Raw genomic sequence first — 26,858 nt, forward strand, 5'->3', positions numbered from 1 at the left:
AATTCGCCCCTCACTGCCCAAGGCTCAGATCCCTCCGCTTCAGAACACTGCGGCCAGCAGGGCTCTGGCTGGTCTTTTAGACTGTATGCGCCTCAGGGCAGAGACTGTCTTCTGTTCTGGGTCTGTACAGCACGTGGCCCAACGGGGCTGGGGCCTTAAGTGCTGCTGATACACAAATAACAAACAAACAAACATGAGTCACCGCCGGCGTTAAAGAAACAAAATCTCCCCTCCGCCGGTTCCGCTCCATTGTAACCCGCATCATAAGGCCTCTGGGGCTCTAGCCCGATTCCCAGCGAGAGCCGCAGGCGGGACCTGCCGAACCGCTCCTGACACTAAACCCCACTTGTGCCGTTCAAAGACGACGCGAGGGATTTGCGAAGGAGGAAGCCCAGGGCGAAAGAAATGCAGGGGGTGGGTGTGAGAAAGAGGGACTCTGCTAGGGCCAGACAAAAGACAATTGGGGGAGGGGGGGGTTTCGGTCAGGCCTGTCCTGCCGCATTACAAGAGCTTCTCCCTTCTCCCTCTGGCCATGCGTCTGCTTTCCAGCTCAGACAGGTTCTGCAGCATTGGAGGGGTTCCTCTGCTTTGCCGCCCTCCTGCTCAGACCTACGCTGTCGGAGTTAATCTCCCCCGTGTTGGGCTCCCCAGCTCAGACCTGGCATTACACCAGTGCCTGGCCGTCCTCATCTCCACTCGGCGGCAGGGCAGGATCCCCGTTTTACAGACAGGGGAAACTGAAGCCCCAGGATAAGCAGCGATTTGCCCAAAGACCTCCCAGCAAATCCGGGGCAGGGCAGGGCTGGGGAGAGCAGCCATGGCTGCTGATTGCCCGGTACTGGGCTTTAACCGCAAACCCACCCTTCCTCCCGCTGGAGCAGCTCCGTTCGTGTGTGTTGAGCCCTTTGGGCAAAGGCTGCTGCAGCGTCAGTGCTCAGCTCGGGGTTAAACAGCCCCTGAGCCTTTCACATGGGCTCCTCCCACCCTCCGCCATTCTAGACAGGGCTTGGGCCAGCTGGGCCGGGCATGCAGCCCTCGGTGGTTTGACCTCCACACCCTGCAGCCAAGTGCTGGTCATCTAGCGTCTGGCTGCACCATGTCCCGTGGAGCCCAGCCCCACGCTGAGCGGGTGGGGGAAAGCCCCCAGGCTGTTCCACACACGTTAAATACCATCTCATTCATGCACAATATCCCCTGAGCACGCTTGGAAGGGCAAGATGCCGTCCCCACGGTAATTATTTACCCAGCTGGTCTCACAACCCGGTGTGTCAAGAAAGCATCACCTACGGGGATCGTCACCTTGCACGGAGCTGCTGTGGCTGGACGAACTCTGCCTCAGTTTCCGTTCTTTAGCGTGCTGGGTGCTATTCCCCTGTGGCCACAGTCCTGCTCTGCGGCTGTGGGCAAGTTGCTTCATGCCTCAGTTTCCCCAGCCGTAAAGTGGAGAGGACATTAGTGCCCTCTTCTGTCAGCTCTTTGAGATCTACAGGGGAGAAATGCCACATAGCGTCACTGTCCTCGGTGGATCGGGACAGGCCCCTGCTGTTCTGTTCCTCCTCCCTCTTCCAGCTCGGGACTTCAGACCCTTGAGAAAGATTCTACCCTGGCCTTAGCCCATCTCAGCAGACTTGTCCGAGCTCTGTGGTGGAACAGGAGCAGAACGGACGCCTGTCCCTCTCCTCCCTTGACGCGGCCCCTAGCAGCTGCCCCGTTACCCCTGTGAGAACCCTGTTGAGCCCCACTGCCAAGTCACCCCCTGGCCCCCATCTCTGCCGCCAGCGATCTCTCCAGCACGGAGCGTGACGTGTGCTTGGGAATAACGCTGGTTTCATCTCTGCTCTGCCCGTCCCACACTGATCCCCAGATCAGGGCAGGGAGTCAGGAAGGAGGAACAGGGCTGCCTCCAGCGATCATTCCCTCTTCCCCCCACAAATCCTTTCCCTTCCCCCCAGCAGCACCCTCATAATACAGTGGTGATGGTGCAAGACACCCCAGGACCGGGCAGGGCTCTAAGGGTTAACGGGGGTTCTCTCACCCAGTACCGAGGCAGGATGTGTGCAATCACGTACACACGTGCTCAGCTGAGCTCCGGAGTCATCCCGTACCTGGCTCAGACCGGTGGTCCATCTCACCCCCTCTCCTGTCGGGGATCACTCACACGCTGCAGGGTAAGCACAGCCACGTCTGCAGGTGTCGGGTACTAGCCAAGCCAGGGGGAAACAGGTTAAGAGCTGGATCACCTCTGAGCTGAGCTGCCCCGGGCCTATCCCCAACTCTCATGGGGTCTAGGAGCCATCCTCTGGGAGGAGACGGCAGTCGCATTGCAGTAGCAGTGAGGAGGCCCAGTCGTGCAGCAGGACCCCCACGGTGCTAGGTCCTGTACAAACACAGAGCAAAGAGTTTATTGTCCCCCGCCCCCTCCACTCCTGCACCATGTCTTCAAACAATTGCCGGGAGCTGCGCAGGGCCTGCTGCGCTCAGAGGATGTACGCCAGCCCTCGCTTGGCTGCATCCTGATGCCGCTACGGGACAAGAGGTTGGAATAACACACGCAGCCTTTGGTGAACTTGCTACTTGGTTAGTTCCTTGTTCCCTTGCACTGACCTTTTAAAACTCCCCCGGCGTGTTTATACCAAAATGGGCCACCCTGGTGCCTGGCACTGGTTTACCTTTAGCCACCAGTCCATTGCTGGTTTGCTGCTTCTCTCTCCCTGGTGCTCTTTCGCCACATTCCTCCAAACTGGTCTCTGCTGAAATTCAAATTGAGCTAAGACCAATGGCCCAGAGGTAGACAGACACCTAACCCCATTGATGGCAATGGGAGTGAGGCACCTAAATATCTTTGAATATCTGGGCCAGGCCATCCGCACTGGGGGGTGGCCTGGATTTAGTCACATTGGTTTCTAAACCAATTTAGTCAAATTGGTGCAACTTTTGGGCGTGGATGAGGCCGTGCACAGGATCCCACCCAGATATGAGGCAGTAACTTTAGGTCAGTAACAGGCATGGTCTGAACTCAACCCAGCTCCCCAAAAGCCACCCAGTGTGTATCTTACTGAGCCTCCCACTGCTTCTTCCAGGCGCATGAAGTATTGGATCGATGTCTCCAATGGATTCATGACTCAGCGGCTTGGACAAGCACCAGCCCAGCCCCCTACAAGTGAGAAATCAGACTTGTTTACACTTGATTTAATGCCCAATCTCAGATCTACTTCTCACAGCACCAGAGAGAGCAACGCCAGGCAGCCTGCTCGGCTGGGAGCCACTCTGAAGGCCCACGCTGTGTAAGAACATCGCCAGTGCCCACACAGTTTCAAGGAGAAGGAAACACCAGGGGCTGGTCCCAGAGCAGGCCTAATTTGCTGCAGCTTTATTACTCTTCTTGGGTGAACGTCCCAGAGGAGGCTTCATCATAGCTGGAGTCTTCTCCGCTGCCGCTGGGGCAGGGCTAAGGGCCGAGAGGGAAGGAGCGTCCATGTTAGGACACTAGCTTGCTTGGATGATGAAGAGCGAGGAAGCGCTCCAGCTCTCTTCAGGGCATTCGGGGATTTTGGGGGTTGAAGAAACAATTCGAACGGCTGCATTTTCCTGTGCTTGTCCGAATGGTTCCTCTAGGAGCCTGCTACACTTAAGACCTGGGCACCCCTACAGGTGCTAACCTCAGACAAATGATTCCCATAGTGCTTAGGGAACTGCAGAGACAGGGTTGATGGCCACCAGCTGCACAGATGTGGCCTTTCGTTCTCGACAAGACCCTGAGCCCCTGGGTTACATGAGACACAATTTGTGCTTTGGGCCTAAGGGCTGGTCTACACTGAAAACTTACAGCAGCCTAGCTGTGTGTGAAAAATCCACACCATGGGAGCCGCCCCTCTGCCAAACTAACCCCCAGTGGAGACAGAATTCTTCCAGTCACTGCTTCTGGGGGAGAGGGGGTTAAGTACAGCATCGGGTAGCAGTTGAAGTGTAGACATACGGCATGTCTACACGACCGAATTAAGTCGGCCTAACTTACATTGGCATACAGCCACCGCAGTAATTACAGCACTGGTGGGCATCCACACTTCGCCCCTCGTGTTGGCCGTGTGCGTCCTTGCACCGATGGAACTGTCTAGGTGGGATGGCTTCTGAAAGCTAGCAACAGTCAACGGAAGCAAGGCGGTGTCCACACGGACCCTGCATCGACCTGGTCTCTACGCCTCTCGGGGAGGTGGAGTTATTAAGGGGACGAGTGACATTTTAGTGTAGACAGAGTTAGGTTGATGTAAGCTGCCTTGAGTCGATCTATGTTGCGTAGACCAGAGCTTAGCCTTACTAACTCACTCCTGACTGGAAGGGAAGACACTTACTCCTCAATTAACACTTCAACTCCAGCAACAGGGCTGGGGAGGAATGAAAGGGAGGACACTGGTAGGGCTAACTACAGCCAAGTATGCCTTAGTAATCCCCACTAGGCACCTCCACTTCCCTTCTTTTGATCACTGTTGAGTGATTCACCTAGTGTGATGGGCCAAGTCACTTCAAGCTAGCGTTCAGGGCACTGCATCACTCCCCAAAGGCTCCAGCTGCGTTTAGCCTCATACCTCCCTTCCTACCCCATTTTAGAGCCTGCTATGTTCTTCGTGCAGGGTGGGGGGGACGACGGCCTCTGGCTTTGTTCAGCCAGAAGCTGCAGTTGGGGAGAGGTTTTCTGGCGGTCACGTGCTACCTTGTCTCACCTGGGGACTGCTGCTGCTGGTTCTCCGCTCCCGTTGGACAGCTCTGTAATGCTGTGGGGCAGCACAGATCTGTACACAGAGCCGAGGAGGGGGGGGAATTGACCTCTGCTCCTAGACTCTGCTGCCGGGGAACGACAGGCCCCTCTCCTTCCTCGAGGCCTGGGGCACTATTTGCAAAGCCTCGACCAGGAAAGGGACAGCCTGCATCATGCAGCAGACAACCTCACTGCTCCTCATTAGGCAACAGCACCATGAAAGGGAAGTTCCATTGATTAGGAGGGACCCTTGAGCCCATCCACGGACTCCAGGACCTGTCCCTCCCCCTTGCAGGGATTGCTTCTGCCGTATCCATAGCACACTGGCTCGCAGCTGATGGGAAAAGCCCTGTTGCGGCAGGACAGGCAGCCACCACCATCTTTAGCAGAAGAACACGAGGCCTGGCTCTCTACAGCATTAGCCAAACTCCAGCGAAGGACCAGGTATCAGACCAAAAAACGAAAGCATCAGACACAAGAGATTCCCTTCAAGGCGAATGACAACTCTCCAGAGCAACACAGCGTTTATTAGGAGCACAGCACAAAGGCATATGTATTAAATCAGCTACCCGGGGATGGGGGTGAGGGGGAGGATGCACTCAGCTGAGCAGAGCTTCGGGGTGTTAGCCAGAGGAGTACGGACATTTCTGGCCATTCCTTGCTGATCCAGAGCCAGCAAGACGTCCCTTTATGCAGCACGGGAGCAGGGCTGGGACCGCCCGAGTGCTGCAAAAGTACACAGAGAAGCGAGTTGATCAGCCACCTTGGGAGCACATTCCAAGCATGCCCTGGCTGCAGGAGTGCTCCGGTGTCATGCCTGAGACACCAAGATCAGGACCCTTGGCTTATACAAAAATAACCTGCTCTCCAGAAACCAGACTGTACAGACCACGTGACTCGCAAATACAGTGTTATTGCTCAGAACATGACAAGTGATTAGAGACAGGACCTTAAGGCAACAGGAATAAGTGCACTAGCCGCCCTCCAGAGGCTTGAGTAGGCATTCGCCGTGCGTTGCACAGACGTGACGCGAGTCACTGTCTCAAGCAGGCCTCGGTGACACCCTGAGCTGCCAGCTCTGCCAGCACATTGTCCAGGTAGTTGGGGTCGGGGTAGCCGTGGCCGCTGAGATTGGTGTCCATCTCCGTCTTGTGGTGAATCTCGTTCCACACCACTGTGTTGCTCTCACCGGTTGTGCTGGAAGTGCCCACGGTGAAGATTAGGCGTCTCTTCCAGGCTACCCTCAATAGATCCAGGACCTAGAGATGGCAAAGGGGACAGCTCCATTAGAGAGCAAAGCATCTTGGGCAGCTTGGGGCTCTGTGCGACCCGTCCAGCTGGGAGTGGGTTGAGCGAGCTCTGTTCCAGGCTGGTTCACTCTGCCCTCCCGCTCCATCGCCATTCCTGGTTGGACTTAAGTCCAGGGCCGGCTCCCCCTCCCCGCAGTTCCCTCCTTTCCCATGTTCTATGGCCACATGGTGAGAGCGCTGCCCAAGGAGTGAAGGCAGCATGGCCTAGTGGTCAGGGCACCAGGCTGAGAGTCAGGAGCCCTGGGCTCTATTCCTGACCTAGCTGGCGCAGATCACTTCCCCTCTCTGGTCCAGAGTTTCCTGGCTGTACAATGCGGGGGGAGGGATGGGGGGGGAATAGATGACACTTAATCCCTTTCGTCTGAGGATCTCAAAGCACTCTGCAAGGTGGGTAAGTCTCACTATGAATGACCTGCAGCACCAGCAGGCCAACTTCCTTCCCTCCCAGAGAGGCAGAAGATGCAAGCCCTGCTCCCTCTGGATCTATGCAATACCCATCCATTTCTAGACACATGTCAATCCTTAATGGTTACCCGCAGAGGAGACAGTGTCTGGATGAACTCCATGGGGCAGATTTCTCCAGGGAAATAGCCGGTTAAAATCTAACTCACTGGAGCCCTGCAGTCCCAGCAGGGAACCCTGGCCATTTGGGTTGGAAGGGATGCTCCTAGTCCATCTCCGGTATGGGTACAAGCTAGCACTGATGGCTTCCCGTGCATTTCCCTTCCTCCAAAAACAGGGTATTAATCAAGGAGACGTGGAGATTCCACAGCCTCCCTTATCAAACTGCTCCCTTTACCCAACTGTCCTTGCAGTTACCAAAGGGACCCACCCTGCCAGGTACTGAGTGCCAGCACCCGCTTAACTCAGTGGAAGTCCAAGCACTCAGCTCCTTGCAGAAAACACTTCACGCCTCCTACAATCAGGCAGGAGGTGCACGTGCTCCAGGCACAGGATGCACCAGCCACGGACCAAGATCGCAAGTCACTTGTGGTTTGCGAACCTAAGAACCACCGCATTAATTCAGTTACTGCCCAGACTGGGAGTGAGTGCGGGGCTCTTGTAAGACTTGAAGTAAGTCCATTCAGCCCCACTGGAAAAAGGCCAGACTCAGGCCAAGTGCCGGTTACTGGTGAAGTCACCACTTGGATCAGGACTTTCATTACCTTTCTGCCCTTCTCGTTATCGGGAAGGTAACAGTACCGGGGAAAGCCTCTGGCTGTGTATGGCATCCCTGGATTGGGGTGCTCCGGCCCCTGCAACAGATAAAGGCAATCCATCAACTCTGTACCGACGACGGCTCCTTTCACAGGCTGACGGCACTGATTGATTCTTCCAACAGCAGGAGAACAGAACTGTGTAGACCAGCCCTCTCCCGGCTGCCCCAAGTCCAGGGGGGGAAGACACACAACATTACTCCCTCCTCGATCCCCCTCCTGTTGCACCCCCCCAGACTTGGGGAAAATGGGGTATAACCCCCTCCCCATCCCCCAAATCCTGGGATGAATGGGGCTGTTCCCCCACATCCACCCTCTTCCTAGGCTTGTAGAATGGGGCAGGAACCCCTCCTTGACATACTGACTAGTGCCTGTCCCCCATCTCCACCTGCCTCTGCCTTATGCTACCCTGCCATCTTGGCCCTGCACTTCAAATCTACCCTATCCCCCCGCCCACCCTGCCCTTGGCTGCAGACTGGCCAGCCACACCGCTCCAGCACTCCCGCTGGCAGAGCCGAGGCCAACTACATTCCCCAGAATCTGGGCACCAGCCACACATTGGGCTCACAGCGAGAGAGGGGTGGACTCTGGGGACGGCAGTTTCCATGCAGGAGATAGCATTATGAAATCAGGGCTGGAGTTATTTGGGTTGGAAACGGGAGTCTCCCTGACAGACCAGGATACTTGGGCCAATTTGATCTCAACACACCGCTGCTTTGGGAGAAATAGGGGCTTGGCTACATGCTGTAGGATCCCGGGAGTGTGATTTCTAATGCATGCTAATATGTTGGCATTAGTCCATGCAGACCCCGCTGACGTGCGCCAAAAAGTTCCCGAATGTGATCTAACATAGCTTTTAGTGCACACCAGCAGCATCTACAAGGACCAGCTAACGTGCTCTAGAGATCACGCCCCTGTAGTCTGCATTAGGGACCTCTGTAGACGAGCCCTAAGGATCTGCATCCAAGCATTGCAGCTCGGCCAGGTCTGGTTTACAAACTGAGCCACTTGAAGTCTGTGCAGAACACAGAGGGATCAATTCTCCCCAGCATGACCCTTGGCAGAGCAGTCACCCCAGTGCAAGGTGGCCAGAAAGGCTATTTTGCACAGACGTTAATGGCTAAATAAGGTGAAAGGCAGCTGGGGGAGGAAAAGGCCTTGCCTGGAAATCCATTGGGGGGGGGGAATTAAGTCCAAAATAGAGAGGCAGCCTGGGGCCTGCTACGACTGTAAGCAGGGCTGACCACCTGGGAGACCTGGGTCCAGCCCAAGCTTCGTTAATTGCTCAGTTATGTGACCTTGGGCAAGCCATGCCTCAGTTTCCCCATCTGTGAGAGAAGGGTTAATCTCTTCTCAACATCCTTCCATTGAGAGTTTTTCCTATTGTCACCGTAGCATCTGGGCACCTTCCATGTTACATTAGCAGCAATGGGGAAGTCTGCGGTGGACTTCAGGGAATCCCTGGTGCGTCTCCCTTTTCAAGGTAAAAAAGCCCAACACTGCTGCTTCGGGCAGGACACAAGACAGGGAAAAATGGTTCATGGCTACACAAGTGCCACATGTCACCCAGGCTCAGCAGCCACCACAAGGCATAGTCTCTCAACAGACCATTATGGAGTCCGAGTGATGAAATCAGCCTCGGAGGCCATTTTGTCAGTGCATTCTTAACTGCAGGGCTATGACTCGAATGCTCACACAGCAGAGAGCACAGAGGTCGTTCGTAGATAGATGATGGATTTACAAGTGTGTTAACAAGCTCTTTGGGAAAAAAAAAAAAACACAAAAACGTAGGGCACCCAGATCCCATGGGATCTTCCATTAGATAAACCCAAAGAATTGGGTCAGCGTAAGAGGAATTAAGGACATAGGAGTAGAAGGGACCTCCTGGGTCAGAGGCTAGTTCCCTGCCATCACAGGCAACCCCATCACATAATCCCAGGCAGAAACTTATCAAGATCCAGCTTAATTAGTTCCGTTTCTTGCCTCCACTAATCCTACGGGGAGGCGGTTCCAGAACCTCACTCCTCCAATGGTTCGAAACCTCCCAATTTCCACCCTAAGCTTACTCATGTCCAGTCTATCCCCATTTGCTCCTCTAGCTTCAATCTCTCTCCTCCTCCCTCCTTGGGGTCCGTAAGGCTCTGAAGCCGCCTAATCCTTTGGTGCCCAGTCCGATCCCTTTGGCCATCACCAACTGCATGAGGGAAGAGGGACACACCGGTGCGTTACCATGGCTGGTGCTTACAAGAATTGTGACGCGGGTTCCACACGTCTCATAGATTCAATACTCCACCACGGCAGAGACGAGCTTTAGTTCATTGTATTTATTAGGCGCACGACGACAGAACCTAGGTATCTCAGCCATGGAGCAGGGCCTCCTTGGGCTGGGTGCTGTACAGACAGAACCTGAGACAGTCGCTGCCCCAAGGGGCTTACAGCTGCCTACGTACCTGAATCCCCCTGCTAATGGAGTACACGATCTGTATTGTCCCACAGTCCTGGTGGCCGGGAAGGGATTGAGTGAAAGTCGAAACCTCCATCTTCCCTTTTGGCTGAGTGCCAGTCTTTTCACCATAGATGGTTTTACAGGAGGGGCACTGCAGGCTGCCATCCTGTGGGTGAGAAGGGTCACCATCAGAGGGATTTCACAACAGTAGTGAGGACACTACCACTAGTATCCGTACTGCCATCCTGGGCCCTACTCATGGATCGGGACCCCACTGTGCTAGGTCTTGTAGGTAACTGGCCCGGGGTGGTGCAGTACCTGGTTTCCATTGGCGTACATGGCCAGCACACAGAGCAGGTGGAAAGCGTGCTGGCATTTGGTCAGTTGCCCCACCGCTTCCGGCTTGATTGTCTTGCCCTCACAGGCATCGCTGTAGCCAGAAGGCGATGCCAGCTTTTCCATACAGATCATACAGTCCTTGAAACAGAGCAAGAAGAGACACCATTTACCGCCAGCATCGGGCTGCAGCGAACATTAGCCTTGTTGATGATGCATGAGCTTGCCAGAGAGACTATTTAGAAATTAGTCTACAGTGGCATTAAAAAACCCCTTTGAAGTCTGAGGAAGTTTCTGCCTCCCTCCCTCCCGCAGCTTTTACCTATTGGGAAAACACTGATTCTTCTACTTTATTTGACTTGTCTATCAGTGTGATCTCTAGAGGCCTGTCCCTATAATCAAATTTTTTTAAAAAAAGTATTTTTACAACACCTCCCATCCTGAAGGATCCCAAAGTCCTACACATACATCCTGAAATCCTAACCTTTGGGATAGAGGCCAGCAACTAATGAGTGCGCAGCCCAAGAGGGGCTTGCACAGGAAGTTTATACCCTGGAGTTTTTGGTGAAAGGTGGAGGTGGTGGGACGAGAAGGTTTTCGTAGCTACGGGATGAGAGAGACCTGGGAAGCTGAGCCAGCCCATTCTGGGAGCGGGGTTTGCTAGTCTGGTCTCTGTCCATGAGCAGCCCACTCTTTTATAGATTAAAAGAAGCCAAACCTCTTTGCACTTGAGTATTAGGCTAAATAAGGCGGCAGCTTTGTATAACTTCCTATCTCAAGTAGCAGTGTGTATCCCTCCTCAGAGCTCCTGGAGCCAAAGAGGACTCAGGGGCACTGCAGTTCATTTTGTTAGCTGCTGAGCAAGGCAGTTTTCCCCGTGAGATCTCTGCGGGCAACGTGCATTTGAGATGCAAATATTCTGCTGAGAGGTCACATTGCAGCTGTCTCCTCCAAGCATTCGAGTCTGCACACGGGACCCTCTAAATAAAGGTCCCAGCCTTTTGGGGGCACTTCTACCACTCTTAGATCCCAAGTCAGCATCCACCACTGCCTCCCATTCGTTTGGGTGCTTCCTAACATACAGGGAAGTTAGGGCTGCTTCAAACTCTGGCTGCGTTGGAGTCTGGAGACATTTCAGTTGACACACACAACAGAAAGGTAGAGAGCAGTGGTGTCCCAGGGTAGCTATCTTGGTAGGAACAGGGACCCTGGAGCTCTCACACTGTACCTAACAATGCATGAGAGGCCTTGCAGAAACAAGGTCTTTTCACCTAGTGTTGACAAGACCATTAACGGGGTCCACTGGGAAGTCATCTGTGTAGGGCCAGCTGATGAGCATTGTGTCAGTGAAGAGACCCGTGGAGGATCTGGCTAACAGTCTAAAGAGCTGCATAGGTTTCACATGAGCCTTGCCTAGTATGAAGTAAGGTAGGCCTCTTATCCAGCCCACAACTGCTTTTGTTCCTTCCATTCTTCCCCTCTTTGGGGGAAAACGCTGTTGTCAGAGACTCCTTTGATTCCTCACACTCACCTCGTCAGCAGGGGCTCCTCTTAGCTCTTCCAAGTATTTCCTCACCACCTGCTCGGGCTCGCTTGGGGTCACTGAAGAAAGGGAGGGAAGAAAAAAAAAAAGCCCATAGGGAAATAAAGATTCCAGGAGGTACAACGTGAGCGAGAGGAGGCAAAGGAGGGAGGAAAGCAAAGCAGTGGCAGGCCAGCCTGCCGAGGAAAAAGGTTACGGGTTAGAGTTGGAGCAAGTTAGTCCAGCAGGGGCCATTCTGAATGGTTAACACTACTCTGGTGCTCAGATGCTACGGGGTGCAGGAAATGGGTCGATTTTAAGGCCCCCAAAAAGGGACCAGTGCTCACAGAGTCAGATTTCCTGCAAAGCACAGGCCAGAAATCGTCACCCAGTAAAAGCCAAGTAAATAAAGAGTCGGGTTGTAAAAGCTCCCACTGCACGGGGCGAACAGCCACCGCTCCATCGGACGTCAGCGGGAGCTGCAAATGCTAAGTCAATCTGAAGCAGACCTCAGGATCCTCTCTAGTCTTCTGATACTTTGCTGGGCTATGCCCTCCCCTCACATACTGCAGGTGACCACTGGCTCCTTTCAAATACCAGTATTTTGCTGCACTGGGTCTCAGAACCAGGCTCAAGGACCATACACACCGCAATGGTGGAAGAGGGTCATGTAGCCTACATCATTAAAAAAAAAAGCAGCACATGGATACATACTATATAGATAGGACGTAATTAGTCTGAAAACCGTTATCTATACGCACTAGTGCTCTCACATCAGAGAGCCAGGGAAAAATCTTAAGTGAAGACACAACTATGGTCAGATCCAGCAGTCGTCAGGGTGTTCTCCTTATGCCACGAAGGAGCACAAGAGTGCAATAAGCTTCATTACTGGATATTGCATTCCTAGCAGGAAAGCAAACCCTTCCTCGGAAAGGGCCTTTCTTGGGAACGTCTCACGGCTGATCCTGGCTGGCACCTTCCATAGAATGCAAGTCACTGGGGTTTCTAAAAATAAGCTGGTTTCTTAATAAAATGAATGCAAGTCTCCAGAATTATTAACTGGGCAGAGGCCCAGGTCCACAAAGGTATTGAGGCATCCCACTGATTCCATGCAAGTTGTGCCTAGGTACCTTTGAGGATCAGGGCCTGAAATCCTTATATTCATCCGAGTTCTCCCCAAGCACGTATGCCCCACTGCAGTCCCAGGGCTCGCCCTTCAGCACAGGAATGGATTTCCTCCCTGCTGGTACCCCAGGGTATCCCTCCCTTCCCACCCACCAACATACCCGGACTCTGGTCTAGGACCACCCCTGGGGTTGGGAAGGTACAGCACTCTCCACTGAGCTCACCTACACGGCAGAGAACATGTACCACAATGGTGGGCACTGGTCCACGAGGCTCTGAATGGAGACTTCTAGCCCGTATCAGGTAGGGCATCAAACAGCAATCAAAGACCAGCTACTTGCCATCCCCAGCATGGGCTGTGGGGCCAGGCGCTCCCGACCAGCATTTCACCACAGTCTTTCCCACAGGTGAAAAGCCCCCTGGAGGCTCCCCCACCCCTGCCCTGAAACATGGGGAGAAGGAGGAAGAATCCCAAGTCAGATGGGGAGGGGTCCCTGACCCAGCCCATGTGTAGGAAGAGAATGAACTCCTCCCTTTGACCCCAGGAGATGGGATGAACTTCCCCCTCCGCCCCAAAGCTCAGGGGGCATTTTGCAGACCACCCCGTGAGCTGCCTGCTGAATGGCAGCAGAATGCTGGGGCTGGGTTTGGCAGAGGGGCCTCGGGGCATCCATGCCCAGTCCCCACTGAAATGCAATGAGAGTGGGCAGCTCAGGGGTTCAACTGCTCTAGAAGACCATTTGACCCTGCAATGCATCACTCAGGGGGTCATAAAGGACAAGGGGGCTCCATTAAGCAGCTCACTTGCCTCCTCAATGGGTTAGGCTGGAATTGGCTCCTTGTGGGACGGAGGTGCTCAGGAAGCCCCCCGCCACACAGCTGGGAGCCAAGAACCTGTGACGGGTCACACAAGCCAGGGGAAATGGGCCGGTGCCTCTCGCGCTGTCACCAGGTGCCATGCAACCCGACGGCAGGGCGCCAAAGCTCCTTACCAGTAACTGTGTCCATCATAGATGCGATCAGGCTCTTCCACCAGCCTGCAAAGGGAAACATTTGCACAATCGATGTTATGACTCCACCTAGCAGAGGGCAAAAGAGAGGACTAATCACTCGGCTGGTCTAGAGCCCTCGACCACTCCCTCCCCACTCAGCCCCAGTGTAAAGCCCAACAGACCTACGGACGAGAGAGGGGCCGGGTGGGGGCGGCGTAGGGTGGGGGAAGAGGAGTGCCATGACAAATGCTATTACCAGTAAGTAATTCTTCCTTGCCCCTTCTCCTCTTCCTCCATCCCGGCCAACAAAGCTAGCGGGGCCCACAGGCTGGGGCAAAGGCAGCTTGCAGTGAGGAACTCAGGCCTACCACAAGGAGGAGTTTCAGTGGCTGACGCTCCAGGCTTCTCCACCCAGGAGGACACCCTGCTCTCAGTGTCCCTGGAAGGGCAAAACTGCTCTGGAAGAGGACTCTGGGAGGGAAATCTACATTCGCTGGCTCTCAGGTCAGGTTTCCTCAGTTTACCACTCCAAAAGGCATTTCCCTAAGCACCGCAAACACGCCCTGTGCGCCTCCTGCAGGGCCCCCAAGAGTGAAAGCTCATTTAGGCTGTTCCACCTGGGTGACCCTGTCTTCTTCCAATTCCACCCCCTGTTAACCCCACCGCTATGGAGCAGGATGCAGGCTCTTAGGCTAAGGTGTGGCCAAGAGCAGTATCTCTAAAGGCAGCTCAATAAACAACTCTACCACCGATGAACAGGCCAGACTAGGTTCCAGCACTCTCTCCGACAGCCCAAAAATGCTAACAGGAAAACATAGGAGTTACAACTTATTTTGGTCACTGAAGAGAGCAGTTGTGATTACACAGGGATTGGGTCGGATGGGTACCATTCATGCAGTCACTTTTCAGAGTAGAAAGCAGTTTTAGGAAGCAGATAGAAAGGACCATCCACTTTTATGCGAAGTATTCCTTGATCAAGTGGGCAAGAGTTCTGCTGCCTCAGGTTTGTCAGTTGGGACCTCTGCTGCCCTTCGCTCCGGATATCAAACGAATTGGTCTTTTCAGTTCTTGAAGAACTGGTTTTGGGTCACACAGAATTCCAGGGGCACTCAACAGCCAGCTTTTGCCCAGAAGACATGGCCAGATTCAAGGCTACATACTGCTTAATAAGAAAGCGTGAATGAATAACCCTGCTGGACAGTCAGAGGGGAGATGAAAAGCTACCTTGTCTGGTAAGAAAGATCACCGGGTAACGATTCCATTGCACCTGCCTTCCTGGATTAAGAAAAAACTATTGAAAGGCTACTTTCTGAGGGCTAATTCTGAGTTGCATTGTAGTCAATGGCTAAACTCCCACGAATATCAAAGGGACAAAGATACAGCCCAAGGCCTGTAGCTGCAGGAAAACCAGCCAAATCAAGACAAGTGACCCCCCCACACCTCAACTGCAGCAGAGTTATGTTAGCAACAAAGAGTTTCTAGCGAATAGTCTGGAAGAGAGATTCCTAGATTTTAAAGGCCAGAAGGGGCCATGATGACCCTCTAGTCTGACCTCCTGAAGAGCACAGAATGGAGAACCTCGCCCAGTGATAACTGCAGCAAGCCCATAACTTTGGACATCAAGGAATAAGCTCTTAAGGAAACCCTACTGCACACTGTGAGACACAAGAAGGGATTGGGGACCAGGACTCGGGCCTGTGCCAAGAAATCCCATCCTCACGCTCCTAGTCATCAGATTCCCTGAAGTGGAATGCTCAGGGGGACGGTTGAGGTTCCTGACTGACCTGACAGGTAGGCTCGGGCCCAGAAAACCATGATGGCCAGGGCCAGCCTGGGACTGAGCAGATGGCAGGGGCCCTGCCTTAGTTTGCCATTACTTTCTGAACAGTAGGAGGTGGCAGGATGCTGTTCCCAAGGGCTGCACTCAGATAACGGCTTAAAGGGTCTGGCGAAGATGCTTAGCGTCTCTGCTCGGCCAGGACAGATGCAATCTAGCTAGGCAGTTTCTGGGCTCATCCCCATATTAGACCTTGACAAACTTTGCTTCCCTCTCCAGGGGAACACAGACAGTCCCAGGACAGGAAGTAGGGGTTTTGCACAGCCACAAGAACTGGGGAACCCCAGGAATCCCCCCTCCAGCTGTGGGTATAACAGTCTGTCTCCACAAGCCAAGACACAATGACCAGATAGGGAAGCTAAGGTGGCCGGGCTAAAGCTCACACTCCTCGAAGGCTGAGACACCCCACAGAACCCTCAAAGGTCCCAACTGACAAAAGCAGCTCCAGGGACTAACACCTATCAGCTGGGCCCAGAGGAACCAGAAACACACAGCAGCACACGCTGATACCAAGATCCCCCCTGTAGGCAGGTCCATACCTGAGACTGCATCAGGAGCCTGTAAAACAGACACTACAAATAGCTCAGAGGCTCCTCACCAGAAGCCTGCCTGTGGTAAGGAGCCCTTTTGAAAGAAGGCTCTGCCCCCGATAGAGCAAAGCTAGACCCAATTTCAGAAAGGAAGCTGTTTGCACCACCCTTTGAGGGAGCTATTAAGAGGAAGAAGATTCACCTGTGGGAGAGGCCATCCCTGATTGGGGAGGAGCCATGGGAGATTATAGGGAGGAGTGTGCCCTAGGGAGCAGACCAGGGCTACTCTGAGAGGGGAAAGGAGTGTGTGAGAGAATTGAAACACTGTCCTTGTCTTAATGGATAATGCCACTCTTGTATTCAGCCTTGCTGAGGGGAGCCAGGGGCTGGACTGGCTCAGGGAGGGTTGGGTGGGTGGAGGAAAGATGTGTTCCTTCCTCATTTAGTTGGGCAATCAGGATCTTCATGAAGCTCCTAAAGACACCAACCCAAAGGTGGGGGATACAAGTGACCAGCTGCCAAAAACTTGGCTAGGTGGAGAGGGGCGAATACACATCCTTCAAATGAAGCCAACAAAAGTTATCCTTAGGGTACAGACCTGGGCTCTGGAGACCTGGAGCCTATTCCCAGCTCCAACACAGCCTCATCGGTGGGACTCTGGGCAAGTTCCTAGCTCATTCTCTACGAGTCCCTAACTCTTCCCCCTTCCCGCGGACCTTTGGGCTCTCCGGGCTGAAAGGCTCTCTCAGTATGAAGGATTACTGTTCTGAACCCCAGGGTCTGGATATTCTTGTGCAGGACGGTCCTGACCCCAAGTGTTGGTGGACTGTGAGGTTTATCCTTCTGGCCGTTTCCTGGGACAGAGCATGGAAAGAGAGATGAGACAGAGGGGAAGAGATGTAGGCAAGGATGAGGCCCTGATGTTTCTCAGTCTTCTCCACTATAGCTCAGTTCTTTAGGGAAGGGCTATGCCTTTGCTTGGCTCTTCCAGTGGGCCTGAGCTCCAGCCCTTTAACCATAGGTGGGGTGGCATGCACAGCAAGTGTGAGCCCTGAGCATTCGGAAGGGGTCCGAGAGAGGATCTACCGCACACCCAACGGACTGGTAAAGCAGAGTGTGCATCTTCAGGTCTCTCTTTCCAACCGGCTGAGATTAGATCCAGCGGCTTGTGTTCCTTCTGTCCTAGAGAGGGCATAGTCTCCTCTATGGAAGCTGAGACTCCCCTTTACTTTCTAGTTCCCATATCAAATGTGAGAGCGAGACTGCAGCCTTGCCTGTGATCCTGCTGCCCTCTGAACCTTCGTAGCCGTGCGCTCGTCCAGTGCAGCCAGAGGCGATAGCGGTCGGGGGTCCAGGCACCAGGAGCGCTGTGAAAATCTTACCCAGCAGCTTATTTGATGGCTGTAGACTTGGGTTCCTCCCCCAGCCAATCGATGCCTCACCAGGGCTAAGGCAGGATTTATGGGAAGGGGAAAGCACTCTGCCCAGCCAGGCTGTCAAAAACATCCCCCTGCACATCTGGACGGGTCTAACCCCAGGGACATGATGGAATCTAGACTCTCGGCGCCAAAGGGAGGCCTGTGGGCCCTCAAGCAGCCGGAAAATCTCAGCTTCTGCCCCGGGGAGATGCTGGGGGTGTTCCAGCTGCTTGGTACCAGGCGGCGGGAGTGGGAAGGTTGAGTGACCCTGCGTGGGTCGAGGCGTGTTTCCAAGCAATCCCCCACTCCTCCATCCTGCATCCGGAACAGGCCGACTCCCTCTGGCGCCAGAAGGGGGAGACCCGGAGCAGAGGCAGCGCTCGCGAGGGCGTGTGCAGTCAGTCCCCTCTGCCAGTCCCAGCTCCCCCTGCCCAGCACTTACCCTGCCAGGAGATCCCCAGGGGGTGGTGGGTGGGAGGATGTTCCTAGAAGGCAACTGCCACTTTAGCCTAACAGCTGTGGAATGCAGAGGGCTGGCGTTGGTGGGGAGGGGACTTGGTTTCATGCATGGCTACCAGCCGCGCAAGCCACGCAGGGCTGTCCATCTCTCCGGCGGCTGCGGTTGCTGCAAAGACAGAGGCTCCAGTTTTCCTTGCAGGGAAATAAGCCTGCTCTGCAGGGTCCGGACCAGCCTGGAGGCAGACAACCGGCCCGCAGGCTTGTGAAGCGCTTTGAGATCTATGGCCGGAGAGCACGGTCTGAGCCCTGAGCAGCAGATTAGCTACATGCATGGCTGCAGGCGATGCTCAACACCACCCACTTCTTCCAAGATGGCCCAGGCTGATAGCACGTCAACCCCAGCCTCAGGCCCGCGGCTGGGAGCTTGAGCTCTGACTGGGGGATCAGGCACCAGATACCTCACCCTGGAGTGGTTCCTTCTGGGCTGTTCCTTTTTAAGATTCTTCTTGTCCTCTGGGCTGGGAGCTGGAGAGGGAAAGGAGGCCGACAGGGAGGAGGCGGCAAAAGGGCAGAAGGAAACAGACGGCTGGAGTCACGCCAGCAGCGAGTTCTGCTTAGGAGCCACCATAACACCATTTCTACAGCACAAAACGAACGAAAGCTGTTTGAGAGATTCACCCATGTGCAGAAATACTGAGGACGCTCCTTGCTCAAACCTTCCGCTGCCCAGGTGCATAAACCCTGGGTTCTCCCGAAGGATTTATGGAGCACCACACAGGAGCGTGGGGTTTTACAGAGCAAATAAGGAGAGATTCTCTGCCCAGAAGAATCCAAGCTCTCTGTTAAAATGAAGACAGGAATGCCACAGAGCGGGGCTAGGACAATGGGGTCATGCAGAGACTTCGAAAGCTAGGATGTGTCTTGCTGGTTACAGCGGCTGGGACACCCGCCTCAGAATACTGATGGTTCTGCCATCTCACAAGCTAGAGGCTAGTTCCTACGGTGACTCCTCTGAACCTGGGGTATAAAATGATCACACACTCCCATGCTGCTGACCCTCTGACACCTGTTGCTACAAATGACACCAGCTGAATTCGTAGCCTCCCGCTGGCTTTTTGCTTTGCATCTCTGCTAAGCACTACGCCGATGGAGGAAAGCAAGGTTTTTGCTGGCCTCAACGCTGCACAGACCTGTATCCACAGCAGAGGGCCCCGCAGGAATTGGTAGGTAAAAAGGCATCATAATTTGACAGGCTGTAACCTAGTGTCCATGGGGTGGAGCGGCTTGGGTCACCCTATGCAATCCCCTCTGGCACTGACATACCGTGCCAAGCCACAGCACCAAAGGGCAGGTGCTAACAGAGGAGCGTTTGAGAGTAAGGGGCCCCCCATAGGTTCGGTCTCCTGCTTTGAGCAGGATGGATTCATTCACTAGACGACTGGCTATTTTTCTACCAAAGAGGCACCAGATTTTGGCCCAATATCCTCACCCATTAGTATTATGCCAGTAATTCCCACGAGAAGCTACAAGAACCCTGTCAAGCCCTAAGAAGCTGCCTGCAAAGCTAGAGCAATGGTTTCAGGGCAGTTGGAGACCGTTTTTCAAAGATCTCTGGACCCATATAGGCACCACTGTAGGTGACCAGATTCTCCAAGAGATAGTAGCGTGCCTCATGCATGCCAGCTGCTCAGCTCTTTTGAAAATTTGGCCCCAACGGTGGGTGCTGAGCATTTGGGAATTTGGAAAGAGAGCTAAAAGCAGAGACCTAAGTAGTTATGATACCTACCAAGAGGTCAAGACACAAGCTGAGAACAACCACATCTGATTCAAGAGATGCACCACTTTGTACTACCCCGATCTGGACCTTAAGGATATTTGCTTCGGGGGCCTTTGTCCAAATCTTCTTGAAATCTACCCCCGCCCTGGTTCATCTAACACTAAACACTCTTCCATAGCTCTTTGGAGTCAACACTGGGTTGAAAAATATTACAGCATACTCGAATAACGTTGTCTGTCACCCCCCGGTCATTGTTGCTTTATTGATCATTTGGGAAGGGAAGAAAGGTTCACTGCCCCTTCCTTTACAGGCGTGAGGATATGTTATTTTCCTAGCACTGCCCATTTTCTGGAGATAGCAGGAGGTTTATTAAGAGGAGGGCTTTCCACAGATAACATTGAGCAGCTGTGTTTTGGAGGCTTACAGCAAGAACACACCTCCTTCTGGCGATTAAAAGGAGCCATATGGTTTGCAGCAGCTATTGTTTCACACACAACACATGCCAAACACGGAGACGTTCTTTCTAATTAAAGTTAGGGAAAGCGATTCCCCCCCCGCCCCCAAATATTTTGCACAGCTTTCTCCTGTTTTTGAAGCCAGAGATCAAAGCTTTACACTAAGGGCTTGCCCACACTCATGGCGGCATAACTGGCATCACTCGGGTGTGAATAAGCCACCTCCCTGCATGATGTCACTTACACCGACCTAAGTACAGGTGTGGACAGTGCTATAGGGGCAGAAGAGCTTCTCCTGCCGACACCCACCCCATGGATTTATTATACTGAGCAGCACTACGGCTGTGCCGATGTTGTGTTTCTAGTGTAGACTCGCCCTCCTCCGAATAACCCAGCTGTGCCTAGGGGGATCCTGAAGTTTCTTGAAGTGTTGCCCAGGCTTTCAGGCAGTCGGCATGGATGATTCCTTGAGTGGAGTTTTTATTTTATTTTCCTCTTGCTAATCCTGTGTCTCTAGTGACCTCAGAGGAAGGACCTCCCTTGAGGCAATCGGGAGAGGCTCTCAGGCAGTTCTCAGACTTTTGTACTGGTGACCCCTTTCACATAGCAAGCCTCTGAGTGCAACCCCCCTTATATATTAAAACACTTTTAAATATATTTAATACCATCATAAATGCTGGAGGCAAAGCGGGGTTTGGGGTGGAGGCTGACAGCTCACGACCCCCCATGTAATAACCTTGCGACCCCCTGAGGGGTCCCAAGCCCCAGTTTGAGAACCCCCAGTCTACAAGACCCATGAGGCATTGGACTGTTGGGGAACAGCACCTGATGGAGCAACCCACCCCACTGTAACAGGGTGGTCTGTCTCTTTAAGGAGGAGTTTTGACCCCCCCGCCCCACCCCCATTCAGCTCTTTCCTGTGGCGTGAGTGTGAAATGCATCAAGTTCAGACAGAGGTACGCTTTCCTTTAGTTCATCACTGCCACGTTCTGCAGCTTTCTGCCCTCCACAGAACAACAGGAAGGACAACATGCAAACGCTTACGTCCGCCTGAGGGCTAGCGTGGGTGAGTTGCTGGACTACGACGATGGCGTCAGATTAGCCAAGCCCCCATGGAAACAAGGCTAGCAACTGGGAACACGAGGCACAGAAATAGTGCAACCCCACCCTGCTCCTGCCCCCCCCCCAAAAAAAACCACCTCAGCGGAAGGGGGACAAGCAGGGAAGCTATGGCTGAGGACTAGCTAGAGAGCCTGGTGATACGAGACGTTTTGGTCGTGCTGTACTTGACCGTCACCTTGGCTGCATCCTCTGGTCTCTCCCCCCAGGGAAGGACGAGCATTCCCTTTCATTTACCCTAGTTGGGCTACTGCTCCGGTTTTCTCCATTGAGCCAACCGAGCTGGTTGGTTCCAAGACAGCCGGGAACAAGAAGGGTTGGGGTGGATCTAACCTAGAGGTACGCGCTGTATTACTTTCCCCCTTGCGTTGTTGGATTCTAATTCTCTTGCAGAATTAGTGCAGTAGCTTTATGCCAAGGTGAAAATGGTGTGTTACCTATTTTATGTAAGGTAGAAACGCGGAGGCAACTTGAAATGCACTAGCTGTATGATTCATCGATACCAGAAAATCACCGACAGAACTGAGAGAACAACAGGGCATCTATTAATTATCTTCCTCAGTCAATACAGGCCAGGCATTTGCAGAAGAGCAGCATAATCCGGTTTGGGTTTCTTTAGCTCTTTCTTTTAAGCAGCAGGTAGCTTGGAACAGACAGGCTCTCTTCATTAAAACGCTCCATGCAATCAGCTGTGAAATCCTGTCGTGCTGCTATGGGAACAAACTGCAACACCCCAGGCATTTGGGGTGGCTGACGTGGGACTTAAAACCGGCCATCGGAGAAACTGACACCGTTCAGCCTCCCGGGTTCGAGGACGCTAGACGGGACTGCCGGTTAGGTGCAGGAAGCATCCCCCTGCCACGCCTCTAGGGGCCTGAACAGCGAGAGCAGAAATATTTACACCGTTCAGTGATGCTTTCAAGCAAGGATGCATCGGTTTACAAATCTCGCTGGGACATAAGAATGTGGGTGTTTGCGATACAACAACTTATGGAGCACAACAGGACCAAAGGGATAAAACTGCCATGTCTGATCTTTACAGCTACCAGGTCTACAAAGAACGACTGGACAAAAGAATAATTAAAATGAAAAACACCCTTCAGGTAGCCCTTGTTTATTTCCCTGGCAGTAATGGCTAAGGATCTCCAGCAGGGACAGACACCTTTAATACTAGCAGGGACATAAGACTTTAGAGAGCCTGATCCTTGGAGGTGCTGAGCACCCTTTACTCCCAGGGAGCTGAATGCTCAGAACCTCGCAGGGTTGGGCCTACAACACATAAAGCAAACGAACCTCAATGAGCAGACAAAACGGTTGATGGAATAAGTCATTCTCCTCTTCTAGGGGGGAGACACCCAACCATTGTGTATTAATATGGGACATCTGTGCTGGAGAAGGCCTGGCTAGGGAAGTATGTCCATGCACGAGCTGCTCAAATAACAATGAAAAAAAATAATGGGCTGGATCCTTTCGGTGCCAGCTGCTCAGCTCCCCTCAGGCCATGCCCAATTGTCAGAAGGGATGTGGTACCACCCCTCACTCTCTTTGCTTCAACAAGAGGCTGGAAGAAAAGCGTGCATTTCCTCCAGCAGATAGATGGTGCTGGTACCCTGAGGAGGGTCGGTCCACGTGAGTTACCCGGCGGGCAGTGACGTGAGTTCCCACAGCCCGGCTGGCAGGCAATTGGCAAGTCCCAGCAGGCAGACTGGGGCAGGAGGATTCAGCTGAGCGTGTGTAGTCTAGGGCCAGCTCCATGCAATGTCAGAAAGCCCCCAGCTATTCCCCTGCCGGCTGGAAATGCTAAACTCATTCAGTGACTCTCACATTTGGGCCCAAGGCAGGGCTGCGGGAAGCACTGCTCCATATTGGGCTCAGGGAAGCTAACAGCTCTAGGCTGCACGTGAGGCTGGCAGCTTGGGAAACATCAGTACAAAAGAGATCTCAGCCAGGGGAGAGCTAAACGCCCTATCAAAGGTGGCTTCTGGGGCGTTACAGGGCAACACACACAATGCTCCAGCTGGATCAGACTGAAGGAGAAGGGCTAATGGATTAGGCAGGAGGGTGACATGAGACCCATCATGGACACTGACCCCTCCATTCTCCCGGGGACTGACACCCTCTTCCCCCTTCCTCGGTTGGCTTCCTGGCTCATTCCCCATCACCTTGAAACTCCTGGGCCCTTTCCGAGTCCAGCACAGTGCTGGCTCCAGCCCACTGTCCTGGCCCCATTACCAACCCTCCTGTCGTGCAGCGCGACGTCCATCGAGTTCCTGCTTCACAATAGTGCGATGGTGCTTAGAGGCTCCCGTTGTGCTAAGCGCTGTACAAACCTACAGTCGCTGCCCCACAGAACTTACACTTGGGCAGATCCTCAGTTAGGGTAAAAGGAGAACAGCTCCATTGAAGTCAGTGGGGCTATGACCATTTACACCCATTGGGAGTCTAGACCTAGTCTCCCATTACACCCGCCACACCCGTCCATTGTGCTCGGCCTGTTCCAGCCCTGCCCGGTGCTCTACCCTGGTCCTTCGCGCTGCTCCCTGGCTCCCAGCAGGCCAAACACCCTCACTCCCCATTCAATTCCTCTGGCTGCATTCTGTTGGGAAGTGCCCATCCACCCCCGCTGTGACTTGCCCCTCCTGGGCCTTTAATGCAGCTCGAACTGCAGCAGAATAATTCAGAGTAAACCTGGGAGCCAGGGAGCCCAATATAAGCTTGTGGGCCCAGATCCACACAGGAACTTCGCCCCCCACCTCTCACTGAAATCAATTCGGTGCCTAAATACCTGTGAGGATCTGGTTCTCAGTCACTTTGAGGGCATCTTCCCGCCCGCCCCCATTAGATCACATTGGTACAGGCACCCCTTTCTCTACGTGGGTGAGAAGTGCCAGGCACCCGTTTCAATCTCACACGTTCTGTAATAATTAATGCCAGGAGCTCAATACCCGTACCGCCAGGTCAGCTGGTGCCGCTTAGCGAGCTCTTCACCCAGCTCGGCCCTTTGGCACTGCTTTCCATTTCCACACACAGTCTCTTCTCCACCTCACCTTCTCTCTTGTTCCTCCTGCCCTTGCCGAAGTCTGGTGTCCCCAACTTCTTGCTCACCATCCTTTCCTTCCTCGCCTCTTCTGCTTCGCAGCCTGGTCTCTCTCCCCGTTTTCCCTTCTCTTCTGTTCCCCTCCTTTTATTACTCCCCCAGAACCGCTCTCCTCCTATGGTGGTGTATGCTCATTCCATCTGCCTCTCTAGTCCTCCCTCTAGGGTCCCCTGATCTTCACCTTTCTCTCCCCACCCCCTGCAACCCACTTCCTCCTTCCCTCCATTGCCTGCCAAGATCTCCAGTATCTTTCCCCGCCCCCCAAACCTATTCATAAAACCTTCTCCCTCTTCCCCTTCAGGGACCCCATTTGGGTTTCCAGGTAGGAGGGGGTCACCAGTGGCACATGGTTGGACAAACACCTGTCAGGGAAGGTCTAGGTGTACTTGGTCCTGCCTCAGCACAGGGGGCTGGCCTAGATGACCTACCAGGTCCCCTCCAGTCTGACATTTCTAGGAGTCTATGCTGCTTAAACCTTCTGGGTTGCCTCTCTCAGCCCCTCACCCTCATTTGCAAACAGCCCAAAGTGCAGAATGCGGGGGGGCACTCTGCTGGGAGGCATGGCCGGGCAGAAGTGGCCCATCCCCACGACACTTCCTGCTAGCTTGAGGCTGGGCAGCTCGGGCTGCAGCTTTAGGTACCCAACCCGTTCTGTTCGGTAGCGTAGGTCTGCGCCAAGTGCCCTCTTCGGGCAGAAAGCTGGGCCCAGCAGCTTCACCCAGGGTGAGCGGCTTAGCTTGGGCTGGGAAGGGAAACTATCCCAGTGGCTCTGTGGCTGGGCTGGCGAGCAGAGTCAGCACAATAGTGCCAGGATGCACTAACCCAGATTTCCACCTTAGCTCTGCCGCTGGCCTTTCCCCATGGTAGAGTATGGGGCTGGGCTGGCGCACACAAACACGCAGGCCCGGCTCTCCCAACCCGGCCTGTGGCTTGTGAAACAAGGGGCTCCGCAAAGCTGAGGCTGCATGGCTTGGACCCAGGGAAGAGCAGGAAGTGGAGAAACCACTGAGGAGATGACTAAGCCTTGCAACAGGGACCCAAAAGGGGCTATTGCTGTCATTCTGGGTAGAGATACCGGAAACCAACATGCAACAGGCCCCGTTCCACCGGTTCAACCCAATGGCTGTAGGAAGTGGGTTTAACACATTTCATCCTGCAAAGCCCTAAATGGCCAGGGACTGACTTGTCTGACAGACACCTCTTTCCCTGTGCTCAGGGATGACCGGCAGGGCCACCCAAGCAGAAGACCCACTGGAGAGCAGCTGAATGATGTATTCCACCACGGCCCCACAACTCTGGAACTCACTAGCTCCCTGGTCAGTAAGGGACCCCCAGCACACTGGGTCCTGGGCCATGACTCTCCTTGCTGCTACGGTAATACAAATAATAGATGACAATAATTGACTTTCAGAGTGCCCGGCAAGCCCGAGCTGCCAGGGATAGAGGATCCCAGTGGGAAAAGTTTGAACTAAGTGTCTGGCTGCTGGGTTATTCAATATGCTAATTACTGGTTGAAAGGGACTGGGTTAGTTAGAGGCATGGTCTATTTTTACAATCTTATTTTCCGCTGTGGCAAGGAGCATTTAGAGCAAGGGAAAGAGCCCTGCTCCTCTTTATGGAATGAGTGCACCAATCACGTCAATTTAGAAAGGCAGGCCAAGGGAGGGGGGGAAATGAAGAGTGAGTGCAGAGATAAAGAGAAGAAGATTGAAGCAAATACCAGAGAGTTTGAGCACCATCTACCTTTCTTGGACACTTTCCTCCCTTCCTTAACTGAGCTGTGTTTTTTAGTGGCTCTACGGGTGCTGGCAGGTTGCGGCGCACAGGTCAGACGCACGGGAAGTCCAGTGGCTGACATCAGCATAGCCGTCATGCCTACAGGGGACACGAGATCAACATGCAGGAAGGAAACAAGGGGGAAATAAATTTATTTAAAGAAAAAAAAGGAATAAATTTTTCAAAGAAAATAAAAAACCCCTTGATTCAAAGAACATAAAATATTTGTAAAGCAAATAAATGGGAAAGGTGATTCAGTTTGATTTCAGTGCAAGGAAAGAAACTGGAGAATTCAGAGGAGGAACAGCTTGGATGGTAAATTAAAGCGGAAGAATATGTTCATGAATCTGATAAATGCTACCTGAAGCCGCTGCTTTAACAGAAGCCCCGTCTTCACCTCGGACTTGGAGTCTATGGATTAGCATAGACTTAGGATTCCGCTATTTAGACGGTAAGTGTCTCTATTTAAGGCTCAGCTCTGCAAGGTGGTGAGTACTCTTGACTCCACATTAAGACGCTCATTGCTTTCCAGATCTGTTCCTTAGATTGTAAACTCCTTGGGGCTGAGACTGAGGGCCCTATGCTGGTGTAAATCTGGAAGTGGCTCAACTGGTTTCAATGGAGTTACACTGGATTCACACCAGTGTAACAGCAGAATTGGGCTCAGTGTCATGTTCCAGGCATCATAC

General features: G+C 53.4%; 1 protein-coding gene and 1 long non-coding RNA gene across 5 annotated transcripts in view; both read right to left on the reverse strand.

Annotated features, from left to right (window-relative positions):
- Nucleotides 1-10: 10 nt before the first annotated feature.
- LOC140899702 (uncharacterized) lies at nucleotides 11-3,288 on the reverse strand. The gene is made up of 3 exons (XR_012155426.1): nucleotides 2,106-3,288; nucleotides 1,288-1,483; nucleotides 11-165 (listed from the first exon to the last, which is right to left on the reverse strand). It is a non-coding gene; the product is annotated as an uncharacterized lncRNA (long non-coding RNA).
- Nucleotides 3,289-5,260: 1,972 nt separating this feature from the next.
- DTX2 (deltex E3 ubiquitin ligase 2) overlaps nucleotides 5,261-26,858 on the reverse strand; it is a 62,366-nt gene continuing 40,768 nt past the window's right edge. The window contains exons 6-12 of one of the 4 annotated variants that reach the window (XM_073316064.1): nucleotides 26,137-26,268; nucleotides 13,702-13,788; nucleotides 11,594-11,664; nucleotides 10,045-10,203; nucleotides 9,731-9,892; nucleotides 7,230-7,319; nucleotides 5,261-6,012 (exon numbers count right to left, since the gene is read on the reverse strand). In XM_073316064.1, coding sequence (XP_073172165.1) covers nucleotides 5,788-6,012; nucleotides 7,230-7,319; nucleotides 9,731-9,892; nucleotides 10,045-10,203; nucleotides 11,594-11,664; nucleotides 13,702-13,788; nucleotides 26,137-26,268 — 926 coding nt within the window. In that variant the 3' untranslated portion in view covers nucleotides 5,261-5,787. The remainder of the gene's footprint in view (nucleotides 6,013-7,229; nucleotides 7,320-9,730; nucleotides 9,893-10,044; nucleotides 10,204-11,593; nucleotides 11,665-13,701; nucleotides 13,789-26,136; nucleotides 26,269-26,858) is intronic. The other 3 variants (XM_073316066.1, XM_073316065.1, XM_073316067.1) reach the window with 3 other exon arrangements.

The sequence above is a fragment of the Lepidochelys kempii genome, chromosome 17, assembly GCF_965140265.1.
Source record: "Lepidochelys kempii isolate rLepKem1 chromosome 17, rLepKem1.hap2, whole genome shotgun sequence".
Lineage (NCBI taxonomy): Eukaryota > Metazoa > Chordata > Testudines > Cheloniidae > Lepidochelys > Lepidochelys kempii.